General features: G+C 38.2%; 1 protein-coding gene across 1 annotated transcript; it reads left to right on the top strand.

The window, feature by feature from the left end:
- Positions 1-9,308: 9,308 nt before the first annotated feature.
- rassf6 (Ras association domain family member 6) lies at positions 9,309-16,134 on the top strand. The gene is made up of 10 exons (XM_084746638.1): positions 9,309-9,367; positions 9,523-9,673; positions 10,615-10,784; positions 11,919-12,013; positions 12,988-13,187; positions 13,292-13,393; positions 13,595-13,646; positions 13,746-13,864; positions 15,442-15,539; positions 15,677-16,134. Exons 1-10 carry the CDS (start codon positions 9,309-9,311, stop codon positions 15,750-15,752), a joined length of 1,122 nt encoding a protein of 373 aa, XP_084602764.1. The 3' UTR covers positions 15,753-16,134.
- Positions 16,135-16,190: the final 56 nt, after the last annotated feature.

A 16,190-nucleotide genomic window follows, 5' to 3' on the forward strand; every position in this document is an offset into this window, starting at 1 on the left:
CCTAAATGGGACCATAATTTACAAAATGAACATCATGATGTATGGAAGAGGACTTGAAACTATAGACTGAGAATACAAACCCATCAGGAAACTGTTTTCTGAGCTCATAAATCAACTGAGAAGTAAAGTCATCTTCTCATAAGGTTACATAGAACTGGACTTTGCAACCAGTGGAGCTGCCTCCTGCTGGCCGTTAGAAAGAATGCAGGTTCAAGGCTCTTCCAAACTAGCATTACTTTCTCATTACTCAGAATCTCTGTCCACTTATTCAACTGTCTGTGGTTTTGCTGTAACAAGAATCAAAGTAATGTTTTGACAGTTCGACTCAAATTTATATAATGCACAATATGATCACTTGTGATGGCAACATTGCTAAAAGTTGAAGACGCTGTCTTTTGGCTTGTCATGTGACAAAGTAAGAGACTGACTTTCACGCCAAGGGTTTGTCTTTTAATGTCGCTTTGTCTTTATCACCTTTACACTGTATATTTGTTTGACTCTCATCTCCTTCCCTCATGTCTTAGAGTAGTGATAACAATCAGCCCCACCACACCCTCCATCTGCCAGAGACTGTTGAGGGATTAATGAAAAACACATGAAAGCTAAAACTCACACAGGAAGACCATCACTTTGACTTTCTCAATCACTCACACAATAAAATCTATTGTAAGTCAAATTATTTCATTCGTACAGCCAATGTAATGTAAAAAAAAAAAAAAAAAACTTTCCTCAGTCTAAAATACAGCCATCATTCCCCATCATGCTTGTTCAGCTGAGTACCGTTGTTGCCGTTGTTTGCTATTTCCTGTTACAAAATGTTAGTGTTTGTGTCTGTTCAACTAAACCCAACTAAAACTAAAAGTAGGTATGAAAAAAACAATTTGATTTCCTCAAATAAAAATAAATACTATGGGGGAAAAATGCAAATTAACCAAAATTGTGCATACAAAACCAACTAAAATAGTCTTTAATTTCAGTCTTTGTCAGTTTGGTCAAATCTGTCAAACCAACAAGCACAAGGAGACTTTGGCAGATGCTGTATGTTTATTGAGACTTGGATGTCTATGGGTGAGTCAATAGTATTCAGTGGCACCAGCAACCCTAATTCTGCACACTCTGTGCATACACTTTTTTTTTTAAAATTATTTATCATCCTACCTTAAAAATAAAACTGGGACAAAAACAGCAGATTGTTTCTTTGAATTCCTTTTTATTGACTAATGTGCTGTGGATGCTGATGTCAGTGAGAGCTGTTTCCTGGCTTTCATTTTGTTCTGTTTGCCTCAATATCTTATTTTATTCTCCACAACAATCTGACAACCCCTTTCGGGCTCTAGACCCACAGGTTGAGAACCACTGTCTTATGTAAAACACACATTATGTGGTATACATAAAGCAGATAAGCTACAGTACATGATTTTGGCTGCTCTTTCACTGATGACACCCACCACTAGATGACGCTGTCATGCAGGATCATTTGTACTGCCTGACAGAATGCAGTAGTATTGTATTACCATTTTTTTGTCTTTTTAACAAAGGTAACACACCACTGACGTATCTTAAACACACACAAGGAAGTATTACTAGACCAAAAGAGAAAAAGGAAAAACATTGCGGTGTCAAACTACTTTTCAGCTGGGGAGCACTGACTCAGCAGAATAAATCTGGACATCATTAGTACTGATACTCTGACTCCCTCTGCTGACACAGAAATGAACTGCCCTGATCTTCAATCAAATACACTGAATCATGTGTAAACATTTTATTTTATTTATTTCAGGCACTGGAAAATGAAAACAAAAAAATCAGAAATTGGATACTGCATTTCTTGCAGTCCTGCACCCCCATGGACCCCACAGAGTTTGCTCCACCAGGCTTCAGCCTAAAGTGTTTGCATTAGATGCATCCAGTCATCCTGTTCGCTCTCTTAATTGTAGAGTATCGAATTACACCGTTTTTCTCATAGCAGTTGGAATAAACAGCTGTTTTCTCTTGAGAGAGCATAAACACTGAGGCATGGTTACACTTAAAAGTCATATGTGACCCAGGCAATCTTAACGGCACCAGAACAGACTTTTGTTAATGACAAATGTTTGTGCAGAAAAATCTGTTGTTTATCCTTTTAGATCTTTCAACGCTCCTGCTTCAGGCTAGTGCTTTACAGAAACTAAATGTATTCTGTGTTTGGATTAGATATAGGGACATGTATTATTATGAAAAAAGAACAATTGCAATTCTCTGCAAGCCCAACCATCAAGAAAATGAAGGTCCATTTGTTCCAATAAAGATGCAACTACATTAATGTACCTGTGTGGCAAGAGTAAAGCAGATTATCTTTACCATGCCATAAACATCAGCAGATTTCTGTTCTTTATACCACTAATAATGACTTTATCTATACTGGCTACAAAGTACCTCACAACAAACATAAAACTAACACATATATAGTACAAACAACTACATACAAATACAAATTCACAGAACAAATACAGTAAAACACAGGATGAATCCAGTCAAGGAAAAGCGGTTTTAAAATTTTGTCATTTTAGGAGTGATTTAAGTAAGAATAAAGATCTTTTCCCCTGATTTTTAGGCTTGACTTAGAAAATTACTAATAGTGACCTATATCATACAGAGGTTCTCAGTCAGCTCTTGTATGGTGTTAACAAGGCAAAAATATGGCAAACAGTCAATCCATACATGTCTTATAGGTGATCACTTAAATGATAAAGGGCTTTGTAGATAAGAGTTATTTTTCTGAAAACATTATTCAGAAGATGCAGGAAGCAGGATAGGAAGCCTTTTCATGAAATGTGACAATGACATTTCTGCAATGAGGCTTTATGGTTAAGACAAGGATGCTGACTGTGAGGAAATTTGAGAAAGGTCTGGGCCTATAATAATAATATATAATGTAGAAATGACAATCTCCTACGGTCCCATAAAGGGATTCAACAATCTAAAACAGCATCCTGTCTTTAGGTTGCACATTTGACCCAATTACTTTGTGTATCAGATGTCTGTCGTCTCTTTATCTTGTATGAACTTGCAGCTGTCATCTGCTAGGACCAGCTGCATGCTGTCTGTTCTTCAGTGCTCCCACTGGCAGCCTCTTAGTTCTAGAAGGCCATCTTTGGGAAGCAAAGATTTGATGATTTGTGGTCTAGGTTGATACTAGGAAAGGCAGCTTTATTTATTACAGCACATTTCAGACAGAATTCAAGGTGCTTTCCATGGGTAATGAAAAGCCCTAGAATGACATTCAAAAACAGGCAATAAAAAACAGTAAAAATAAATATAAAATGTAAGCTGTTCAAAATGAAACAACCAAAAACCAGTCATTCAAAAATACAGGAGAATGGCAGAGGTTTTTCTATTATTTTTATTCTGATTTTAGCATCTAATGTTGGAGTGTGTTTGAGATTAATCAAGAAGTTGGTTCCAACTTTGTGCAGCATAATAACTAAAATCAGCTTCATCCTGTTCTGACTTTAATTGGCTCCTAAAGATCTATGTGCCTTATTGGGTTTCCATTCTTGAAGGACATCAGAAATGTATTCTGGACAAAGATTATTGATGTGTGAATGCCTGGTAGGAGTGTTCTGAATGAGATGAAGATTTCTGACAAGACAGGAGACTTACATTACATCACATTAGACCACGCTGCTGGAAATGAAAGAGTTTCTCTAAATCTGGTCTAGGTAATTCTTGTTAATTTTTTGAGATGATAATGTGCTGATTTAGTTAGTGCCTTGATGTGGCTGCTGAAGTTTGGATCTAAGTCCTGTTAAAATGAAAAGATTTCTAACTTTTCATTGATATAGCTCTTGAATCAAGAGCAGGCAATAACTAATTCTTTCTCCCTTCTGTCTTTGTTGAGGGGAGTTTACTTGCTGTAAGCATTGATAGAGTGAATCTAATCAATTGACCAAAGATGATACTTGAGTATCATCTGTGTAGCTGTAGCTGATAAGCATCATTATTGTCATGTGTGATTGACGTTAGGGGGCATGTACATGCTGAATTGTCGTGGTCTAAGAATTGAACCCTGTGGGACTCCACAAGTCACAATGATCCACACAGATTTGTCCCCAGTACAACACCCTCTGCCTCTGAGGCTGCTTTCACACGTAAAAGTCCAGACCAAGGTCCAAACCAAAGTTATTTTTTTTTATTTCATATTGCAGTTATTCAAGCAGACTAATGTCATACCTGCTTCTGTTGTCATCACCAGCATGGCCTGTGTCTCCCTATATTCGCCTCTGATTGGTTCGTTGACGGGTGCGCATCTGACATCGGTGTGTTTACAACTGGCAGGTTTATGGAGAAAGATGAATGAACAGATTTACATCGATGTCACTATGATATTATTATTATGGCACCATTACCAGTAGTAGCAAAGTTAAACACCAGCTGAAAAGGTTTTTCCAGTTGACTTTTTGTCCCACTGTGTTCCTGTGGCTCACTTTGTTTTGCGTTGTTTTTCCTTCTTCTGGCTCCGGCTGTTGTAATTTCCTGCAATTGGTCTGAAAGTCTGAAACATTTTGCCAGACCCAAGTCCGGCTTTTTGGTCCAGACCATGTCCTGGGGGAGGTTTCACACCTGTAATTTTGGTCTGGGTCAAACAGAAAAGTCCGAAAGTCCGGACCAAAAAAGGGAGGTGTGAAAAGGCCCTGAGACATGATCTGAACCAGCTGATCATACTAAGAAAAGTTTGGTTGGAGACATTTTCTACATTTATAGATGTCTAGGTTTCATATAAGCATTCTTTCTAATTCATTTTATTGACTACATCTCTATCATCTAACACAAAATCATAGTCCACATTTTATTCTTGAGGAGCTTTTGATGAGGACAAACCATGAAAAATAACTTATATCAAACTGTCAATCTACTGGTTAGCTCCCTAACTATCTCCCTTTCACTCTTTCCAGGCATGCACACACACACACACACACACACACACACACACACACACACACACACACACACACACACACACACACACACACGGACAAAACAGGCGAGTCATATCTGGTGTCAGTTCAGTCTGCCCCTCCCTCCCAACGCTGTTTCAACGTGTTCTGCAATAATTAACCAGCTGCTGCAGTGTGCTACATAACCTCACCTCCTACCACATGCTCTGTACTCTGTACCTATGAACACACACACACACACAGACGCACACAAACACAGACACACACCCACACACATACACACACATACAAGGTACAAGACCTCAAATATGGAGTGAATCAGCTTTATGTGCTTGGAGATTGAAAGACCGACCAGGTAGGAGTGTGTGTGATCACCTTTATTTTATGCTTCAGAGGTGTGTTTTAGAGTGTTTTTAGCATATAACAACTTGAATTAATTCATTATTTACCTGAGTGTATCCATGGTCATCTATGGTCGTGTCTATAGTTAATTTAGTGTATACGACTGTAATAGTGTGCTGTGTTACGTGTTACTGCTTACAATTTTTTAACTGTCAACTTCACAAAACAAGTGTTAATGTCCCAATTCTAAATTGACAACTGTTAAAAGTTAGCATTAACTATTAGCATTAATAATGATCTCCTGTATTTTAATTTGTTAAAAAGACACAACAGAACAGTACTATGTGTCAATCAGTGTAACACTGTGAATGCTTTTTTTTTTTTTCAAAATTAAACAGAAACCAAAAGAGGGACTGAGTTTTAACAGGGGGCACCATCCTAACATTACATCTTAAGGTGAAATCTGTGCATATAAGTTTGAAAGAGAAAGTGATTGAATACAGTACAAAGGTACAGGAGTGGAGAAAAGGAAGGTAGAGGGGGGAGTGACACACAGGAAGGCAATAAAGAGAAAAACTGGGTGTGTCATCGTGTACCTTGGCTTTTTTCCCGCTGGCTATGTTTTTCCAGCTCACCATTATACAATAAAAAAGCTTGTCACTTACTGTGTACATACCCTGCACCCTCTATTCTGCCCTCTGTATCAGTGTGCCACTTGGGTGGCTTAGATATTACATTACATTAACATTTTTACTTCTCCAGCAGCAGTTCTCATTATTACAAGAAAACTTTAAAGGGATAGTTTGGATTATATGAAGTGGGGTTATATGAGGTACTAATCAATAGTCAGTGTATTACCTACAGTAGATGCCCGTTGCATGCCTCCAGGTTGTAGAGGCACAGAGGGCTACCAGCATGGAATCGAAGCAATGTACTGTTGTACTCAGCGTGAGCAGCAAAAGGTATTTTAGCCACTTAAAAAAGTCAGTGTAAAAAACTCTATATCAGTGTAAGTTTACACTATATTTAGAATATTTTCACCCCTTTGCTGTCACACAGCCTTTTCTGACAGGACTGACAGCTACTATACAAGTCAAATATTGCTCTCTCCAAACCAACCAAACTCTGTGGGTGAAATCTGTAATTTTACCTTGCAGAACACAGTAGTTGCTACCATTTCCTCAGTGTGTTAGTTTGTTTGTTTGTGTTATTGGTAGACTTCTGTGTTTTAAAAGGATAGTTTAGATTCAACAAAATCACACAAACAAAGCAAACTAATAAAGTCAGGCTGCAGTAGACCAGTGTGTTCTATGAGGCAAAATCACTGATTTTGCCTGTGGAGTTTGGTTGGTTTGGAGAGAGTGATAATTGGCTTATATATATTACAGTGGTTTCCCCATCAGAAAAGGCTGTCTGGGATATCCTGGTAGCTCGGTTGGTGGGCATGCGCCCTATGTGTTGAGCCTGTGGGTCCTTTGCAGCAGCGGTGGATTTGGTTCAGGCTTGCAGCCCCATTACTGCATGTCGTCCTCCAACTCGGCATCTACTGTAGGTCGTACTGACTATCAATAAGTAGATTATCTGAACTATCCCTTTAAACTTATATGGCAATACTTTACTAGAACTGAAGTGGAACTCTCCATTTTATATCACTCAATAGTGGGAAGCAGCAGTGACACATGACTGTAAAAATTCTGAACAAATTGTGTTTTGTACAAATGACCTAGTTCTTTTAAGCTGTTTTAAGACTGATAGACTTGTTTTGCGAGATGCTTTGGCTCCCAGGCTTAAAGGAGTTGTTTTCCTCTGAGCCAAGTTTAAAAGACCAGTAATAGAACAATACCTGTGTTGGATTATGAACTCTTACACATTATTGACTTTGCAATGTTGACCATTTATCAGTAGTTCTCCTTTTTTGTTAGCTTTGCTTTGACTTAAGTTGCCTCTGATTCACAAATCACACACAGGCACACACATGTAGACTCACACACTCACACAGTTTGGATGTATTTGCTCCAGAGGGACCTGAAAACCTGCATGTTGAGTCTTGAACGGCACAGTGAAGTGTTCACATTAGTTCAAGTCAGAGATAAGTTCATGCACGTGGTGTACCAAAAACAGCACAATAATCCTGTCTACCCCTTCTTTCTTCAACACTTTACTTTCTTTATTTATTCTACAGTGAGGATGATTTTTTTTACTTTTGAAAGCACAGGAATGCCCCTCGTTGTGTTTTTTTCAAACAGCAACTCACTGTGTGCAACCTGGATTTACAAATGAGCGAGTGAGCAGCTCCAAAACAGCAGATGGCAGCTGTGTGCTGTGGTCTTGAGTCCTGCACCTGATCAGCTGACCATAGATCCCTTCTGAGATCCAGAAAATGTTTCTCAGCATGCATCATGCATAGAAGGACCTCTATTATTATATAAAACAATAATTTTACCTTGTGCAACACAGGAGATAATGGTCTTGATCATTGAGTTTTTCTCTGTTTTTGTATGACTTTGTACCTATTAATCATCTAGACCCAAAATACAGTATGTCAAAATAGAGCCACATTTAAAAATACTTGAATTACCCTTAAAGAGTTTTAAATGTCCACATAGATATTAAAGTAATATTGACAATATTTTTTAATTTGTTAACATCTATCATACATCTCACTTATCTTAAGTTGCATTTAATGTTAGAAAGAGGGTGTCATCTAGAATGAAAAGCTCTTTAAAATTCATGTATTTCATATGTGAAACACATTTGACATGTTTAGGTAATGTAATGTAATAAATTCAGACACCCACCATGTTGCACCGCCGTGTTTCTAAAATAGCCCAGACCTAAACACTGGCTCTCAATAAGGCCTTTCACACTTTTTGTGAGTTTTGCTGCCGCCATAGTTTCTCCTACACACTTGGCAGGCAGGTTGCTTGCAATCTGCTATTTCACTGCTACTGAAGATGCCACTAAATTCTACACACTGGTACCTTAACATGTGAGATGTAAGATATCACATGTGATGCCATGTTTCACATGTAATATTACATGTTTCAAAGCATGTGTGATACATTCACACATTTAATTACATATATTTCACATGTGTGTTCAGTACAAGCATATCAGTCTTACCAAGTGTGGGATTTCCTACATTTTCCTATAAACATTTCTTGGAAAACTGCATACTGCACCTTTAAATTTTGTTTTTGAACTGTCAGTCAGAGAGTGTTGTGGCAGGGTTGCTGGGATGACAACTGCTGAATACCTGGGATATTTCTTACCAGCAAACAGGCTGAGACAGAAAGAGGTGGAACGAGTGAAAGAGGAGATCAAATAGGACGGACTGCTGTGTCAATCACAGTAATTCTGATGGAAAGAAGAAAGACAGAAAAAAAAAAATAAAAACACTACAGTTAGAAAAAAATAGAGAAGCCACGTGGATACTCCAACAATCTGTGTTCACAGGCGCAGGCTTCAGCGTCTCTGACCGAAGAATAAACAAATGGCCGGGTCTACACTGTCATCACTGGTTACTGGGTGGAGTACTGTTATTAAATCTCTCGGAGACCAGCAGAAAAAAAAGAAAAGTGAAAGAGTAAAGGCACGACTGAAGGGAGAGAGAGAGAGAGAGGGATAAATATAACACAAAAACTTCAGAGAGAGAGAGAGGGAGAGAAGGTGGAAAGAGATATTTAAAGCACTGGAAGAAGAAAGACAGAGAGACAAAGAGACAGAAGAGAGGAGAGCTCTGATTTGTCATGTTAGAGAAGGTAAGACTCTAATTATATTGTTTATTTTGGGAAGGAGTGACTCTGTGTTGGTTGTCGCTCATTTTCTGTGCAGTTCCTCATTTTATGTTGACACAGTGCTAGTCAGGTGTTATTTACAACAGTAACACGCTCGCTGAGAAGCAACAAGTCTGCAGCTTCCAGCGTTTGTCTCCTGCTTCAAACCCAGTGATGTGATTTCACCAGCTGTTGCTATGAATGATTTGTTCTTCTTGTTTTTTTCTCCCTGCAGTAACTGATCCAACCAAAGATGAATGAAGCAGCCCGTCTCCAAGTGATCCAGGCAGGGGACATGAGGACACTGTCCAGGTGGGTCACGGTTTGAAAACACTTTAGTATATGTAATATATAGGAATTAGCGAACATGATTGTTCTCTTGTATTCCCTGAACAGACAAATGTTTTCCTGTAAATCAGCCAGATTTGGAGGCTGAATACAAAAATATTACATGTTACATAACTTGCGTGGGGCTGCTCTGTGCTGAGTCATGTTCTGCAACGCCATGTGTTTAGTCATTCATTGCTGTTGTGTTTCAGAGCAGAGTTTCTCTCACTATTGGCAACCTACAATTGCTTCCTAAAGGACCAGACTCAACTGCACCTCAGTTACTGTCAGGTATATTATTATTATATTTGAAACGTTTTCTTTTTGTGTTTAACATCAGTTCTGGTTTTCTTCCAATCAGCCTTCACACATTTTTCAAAACTTTGCAGGGAGTCACAGATGGTCTACAAAAGCCCTGAGAGGCAAGCGAGAAAAAAAAGTTGTGATCTGACTTGTTTTCTCTCCTTGGTTTGTGACTAAAGAACAGGTGGGGAAAAGGGTTTTGGCAGGATAATTTCTTTTCACCATATTTTTAAAAACTTTTTTCACCTGTGAGATGCTTCTTTTTTCTTGGTGTTTGTTGTTGTAATGCTCATTTTGGCCCCAAGAGGCTGAAATGCACCACTACCCCATGTTATGTGCCTTGTCTTCAGAGCACATGGAGAAATTAAAACCCTCATGGAAAAAAACGTAAATGCTTTTTGTCCTATGTAGAACATGGTGTAGTGGTGCACGTCAGCCCCTTGTGGCCAAAATGAGTATTACAACAACAAACACCGAGCAAAAAATAAATAGATCACCTGCTAAAACTTTTTTCACTTGTCCCACACATGGAAAAAAAAAACATTCAACAATGTTGTATTTATGGCTTCTATTACATATTTATAATTTGAATTATATAATTCATTTTTAAATCATTTATGGGGTAGTGGGAGTCAGTTTTATGGTTTTTTTAGAAGTTGGGGTGGACATGTCTCCTCCATCCTTAAGCCTTAACAACAGGAGAAAAAACAATTTAGAATCCAGACTATTTTCTTCTCACTTGCCTCTCAGGTCCTCTGTAGGTATCAAAGGACTTACTTCAGGAAAGGTGTAAACATAAGTAGTCTTCAGGACAAATTTATTACTTATTACATAACTGCTTTTGGATTTGGTGCATTAAACAGTATTGAATGAATGTATGACTGTAATTACAAACTGAACAGGAGTCTCTGGGTCTGTGTCTGTAACAGGGTGATGATGGAGAGGTGGTGGTGGAGGGCTTCCTCAATATCTCCTGGGGAGTGCGGAGACCCATCAGGCTGAAAATACAGGACGACAAACAGATTCTTCCCTTTGCTCCTCTGATCTCACCTGATCCCGTCAGCCCAAACAGCCCAGTCAGCCCAATTGGAAATAAGAGGTGTTTTTCACCTTTTGTGTAATATCGTGAATATGCTGTATGTATGATAATAAGCTTATCTGGCCAACAGCCTCATGACTGTTTTTGGACGATTTGAGAAACAGATGGTTGTTCATTGGCATTAAAAAAAAAGAAAATAGTCACTCTGTAAGATTTTCCTTTAATAAACTCAAATTTCCTAATGGAATCATCTCAACATGATGTAATGTCATCTGCGATTGACCAGTTAAAACTGGACAAAGAATGATGAGAATAAACAAATGGGCCTAGAATTTCTGGTTAGTGGACTGATCAGAAATTTAAAATAAATGACCAATCCCATGGCTTGGTAAGCTATTTGTCATTGTCCAACCTTGACAAAATACCTTAACATTTTATTTTTAGAACAATAATGCTAACAAAAGCACTTTTGATATTCAGCAACATGCAGATGCAGCCGTGCACCTAGAATCACCAGGTGTCTATGAGAGGGCCAGTACCGGCCCATTGCAGTTCCCTGCTAGGTCCCAGCCTGGTCCTTGGCTATAATGAGATTGTTCTGACCAAATGTAAAATCTGTTTAAATTTTGAAAACACGCTAGAAAGAAGGCTAAAAGAGACATGCCTTTTATTACTCATTATTCTTCCATTCTATGCCAAGAAAACATCAAAAGATGCACTTTTACAACAGAGCTATGTGAAAAAGGAAACAATACTGTCAGGAAATGAATACTATCCAGGAAGAAATGACTGTCTGTGCAACTGTGTGGGTTGCACTAATCTTCAGTCTATCTGCTGCTAACAAGGCAGATTTGTCTAGACACAGAGCAAAGGATTTTATATTTGCCAACTATACTGACCACTATCATTCAAGCTCCCTAGCGCGTGGGCTTGAGATAGACAAAAATTGTTGACTAACGACCTGTAAAGTGAACACAGCACAGTAGAGAGATCATGCTGATATTTGGGCAGAGCTTAATCCAGTTAAAACAACTCTACATGAGCAAGACTGAGTAGTTCTTGCTACAAGTCATAATTTTCAGCGTGTTCGTCCTTCATGCAATATGCAATAAAGAGATCTTTTAAACAAAGCTGTGTGAATCAAATATTTCACGCAAAGATTAAACAACTTAACCTTTCCTCTCTTCTCTGCAGGGGTATGACACGATGGGGAGAATATGTTGACCTTCACCAGATAGATGAGATGGCCGAGACACCACAGGACAAAGTAGTCACCAGCCCCTTACCAGGTTCTTTTTTTTTAATTTTCCCCCATATTTTCATCCCGTTTTCATTAAAATGTCATCTTAAAAGTTGCATTACTGTACATTGCCACAACTGACCCTTCATAAATCCTGCCCTTTTTTCGTTATGTGCTCCAATAGTAGTTGAGCAAGCTTGGTGTCTGGCAGAACCTCGGCCAACTTTCTCCTTTCCTGCATACAGTATATTTTCCCCAGAATTACAAAGGCATGTCCCCTTCTACTCTGCCTCTTATCTTTCTCACGCCAAAACCTATTCAACCCTACTCAACTTGGCCCAAACCAACAAAGGCAACCGCATGAGCCAATCAGAGTCAGAATAGGGCAGGTCAAGGCTTTGCCATCCTGGGCAAAAAGAAATTACCTCCTGTACTTAGATAAACTGTTTGCTAGGTTCAGCTATGTTGAAAAGAAAAGTGAATTTGTGAGTTGGTTAAAAGATGTTGCTGTGAAAGTGGCAAATAGTCACATTTTAAGTTTGCAAATGTTAGCAAAACACCAGCTAGTTAGCTAGCTAGCAGTTGATGTAGCTTGCTTTTCTTAGTGTTAGTTTTTCTTAGTTTAGCAGTTTTCTACAGAACACAACACTAGCTAGCTCGCCAACAATTGATGTAGATTACATAACTAGTCAGATAGCATATTGCTAACATTAGTTAACTTAAGATTTGGTTTTCTTTTTAACATTGGCGGGCCTAGTAAAACATATTTATTACAGGAAATGGATCAAAAGAACGTTGACCGAGGTTCCAAAAGGTTGTACAGATTATTTCAAGGACATAATATCTTGATTAAATCCTGATAGAACGTATAATAATAGAAATAAATAAAAAATAAAAACTCATTGTTAGTTCTGTTTTTCAGATAAAAATCAATTTATTGCTAACACTGTGATTTACCGGTGTTATTAACTCCAAATGTTGAATATAAGACGTATTACTGGTGTGTCTCTGCACACTCCAAAGGCCCAGTTGTTTATGAGAGCACCACCCTGCGTCCTGTGAGGCAGAAGAACACAGACCTGGAGGCGGAGTCCAACCTGTTTCGCTGTATGAGTGATGCCTCATTAGTCAAGAGGAGGAGGCCTAAGGGAAAGTCAGCAGCACAAAGAGAGAAAGAAAAACAGCATCGCTTTTCTATCAATGGACACTTCTATAATTATAAGGTAGGTTTCTGCTGTCCTTAATCATCTCCTTCCTTTCCTTATTTCTCTTGTTTCCTCACTCCCATCTGTCCTGCAGCTTACAAATCTGTCATTGTCCTCTGCAGACCTCCATCTTTACACCATCCTACGGTACTTCAACCAAAGTTCGTATCACCAGCAGGATGACTACAAATGAGGTCATTGAACAGCTGCTGAACAAGTTCAAGGTGAGCCTTTGGACACTTGGAAACTTTCTTCGAACTGCAGCAGAAATCACAGACTACTAAAGAGTATATAAAGTACTTAAACAACAACAGCAGTAAAATATATCACACAAATTAAAATGCATAATGCAATAATAGACCTCAGATCTTTACAAGGATTTACAATAGATGTTAAAGTATTTTTCTTGTTTGTTCGTCCCTCAGATAGAGAACGATCCTCAGGAGTTTGCTCTTTACTCTGTTCACCAAAGTGGAGGTACTTTGTTTTTCATAACAGATACACACTCAGTGAAATAATTGGACACTAAGTCAGTTTTAATGCTTCACCGATGATGTGTTTGTGCGTGCCGTCCAGAAAAGAGGAAGCTCAGTAACAGGGACCAGCCCTTATGGGAGCGCATACTACAGGGACCCTCTGATGACATCATGAAGATCTTTCTGATGGACATGGACGAAGAGGAAGTCAGCAATGATGTGAGTGTTGTACCCATGCCTCCTGAGGGGCTGAGGTACTTTAAAAAATCTTGGCCAAATAAATTAGTGGTGTGTCCAAAATACCTAAACCCAGAACTGGAAAAATATGAACTTGCTCAACTTCGTGCATGCAGGTGCTCCAGTGAAGCTTCATCTGAATTTAATCAGAGAAAATTTTCCATTGTATATTGATGTCTGTCAGGTGTTGGAGTCAGTCCCTCAGAATAAAACACCAGGACTTTTTCCTGTGCCATTCATCATAGAAACATAACACAATTTTTAAAACACACAAGTGACATATGTTTATGGAAATGCTGCATGTGTAATTATTTAGTGCATACAGGGTATAAATAAAATACTTGTATTCATTATGTGTTAATACAAGGGAAGAAGACAAAGGGTTAGGAAATAAGGGATTAACATTAATTTTGTGCTTAAAAGGGATTTAGAAATAGATTATACTGTACGTAGTTTTTACTTGTTGAAAACCTGTTAATCCTTGTAAGGTAAGGTAAAAAGGTAAGTAAAAATACTTCAGGAAATTAGAAGAAAAGCATATTTTAAATGGAGAACTTATTATTATATATATATTCTTTCAGCTGTGCATTGTTGTTGCTGGTGAACAAAATATTTGACTCAGCCTGGGAAGCAGAAGGGTGTGGTTTTTATAGTTATAACTATAAAATAGTTTGTAGTTTAATAGTCACTTTTATGATTTTAAACACTGGGCTGTTAAATAACGTTTCATTGTTTTCCCCTTTTACACTGCAATCACAGTGCAGTTACAGGGTATATAAACGTCTGACTCATTTTTATGACGCAGAGGTGGTGAAATTCATACAGGCTGCTGGTACCCTGTTTGTACCTTCAGTATTATTCAGAATGTAAAGGGTCATTTAAATTTACTTTTTTTTTTTTTTAGCTTGTTTGTAGCTTTGTTACTCTCTTGTTTCTTTCATTTCTTCATGTGAACCTGTAAATACCCAGTCAGTATTAGTATTATGAATGAACAAAGTATTTGGGCTTTGATGTAATTTAATGCATCACCAAAGAGATGTAAACATGCACAGTATTCTTGTTGGATAGTAGTTGAAAATGAAGGCCTGTGTTACTCATATTTAACCTCTATAGATACACACATCAGAGAAACAGTGATATCTTGGATTTAGCATTAAGTAGTAGTTTAGAGTTAGTGAATGTATTAAAGAAAATGATATAATAGGATATAAAGGAATAACTATTGCACTTCTTATTGAGGTAGCAAAGAATAGAATGGTGCTTTAAATAAAATAGAACATCCTTCTTTTATCATGCAAATGAGGATGTCCCTCTGGTAAGGATCATTATTATTATTTGTTTATTATTTAGAATTGGCAGATTTACTGTCCATGAGTCATAATTCAGTAAGTGAAAGCATAAATGTTGGTGTCTCGTTTGCTATTTTTGGTCAAGTTTCTTCTGTTTTTTATTGCCACAATTCTTTTCCTCTGTCTTAATATTTCCCAGCAGATTTACGATAATTTTGTTGCCCTCTCCTCTCCTCTCCTCTCCTCTCCTCTCCTCTCCTCTCCTCTCAGGTAGCACAGTATCTGAACTTGGAGCTTCCCATCCTTGAACAAGTTCTACTGAAACTCAGAGAGGAGGAGAACAGAGAGGTTCAGAGGGTCATCAGCAAGTCAGTACATCATATTTTTTTGTGCACAGACTATATTAATTAATTTGACAGTGTTTGAAAACACATTGTTGTAGTAACACTACTTCAACAGGTGATGGCGCCAAAATGTCCAGTTAACTCTGCTTTGTGTGTGTCAGGTACCACCACCAGCACAGACTCTTGTCCCACATCCTGAGCTCTAAGACGTCGCCTCACATTGAGACCAGCGTCTGACTGCTGCGGATCTGAATCACTGACATGGGACAAATCATTCATCACAAAGATAAGGATGAAGGACGAGCTATGGATGAACTCTGTACATTTTTTTTAACAGCATCTGAAACTTTATAAACAAGGTTCAAGTTGCAAAAGTTTGGATGTGAAATACAAAGGTTGGAGACAGAATATGACATACTGACACAATCACAGGTAAAGATGTAAGGGTACTTTTTCAGGTTTAGAGCCAGAGTCACTAATATCATTTTTATTCATCGTATGACTTCATTGCATCATTTTTTGAAACTGTAAAATACAGATGAAATGGTAAGATGCTGCTGTAAATAACTGTAAATCAGCGCTGTGTGTTCATTAATAAATATAAGTTGTGGGAGCAGAACGCCCTCTTGTGTTTTGTGTTCTCAGTTTGTGGAGTGTGCCACTGGAACTTTTCAG

Source organism: Lutjanus erythropterus, chromosome 20 (genome assembly GCF_056507025.1).
Source record: "Lutjanus erythropterus isolate fLutEry1 chromosome 20, fLutEry1.hap2, whole genome shotgun sequence".
NCBI classification, from domain to species: domain Eukaryota; kingdom Metazoa; phylum Chordata; class Actinopteri; order Lutjaniformes; family Lutjanidae; genus Lutjanus; species Lutjanus erythropterus.

What these genes read in the sequence shown, in the direction of transcription:
- rassf6 (XM_084746638.1), top strand. Translation starts at nt 9,309, where the DNA reads ATGAATGAAGCAGCCCGTCTCCAAGTGATCCAGGCAGGGGACATGAGG. An exon ending in TGCACCTCAGTTACTGTCAG is followed by an intron (nt 9,674 to 10,614) that starts GTATATTATTAT and finishes TGTCTGTAACAG; the next exon opens with GGTGATGATGGAGAGGTGGT. An exon ending in AAGAGGAAGTCAGCAATGAT is followed by an intron (nt 13,865 to 15,441) that starts GTGAGTGTTGTA and finishes CTCTCCTCTCAG; the next exon opens with GTAGCACAGTATCTGAACTT.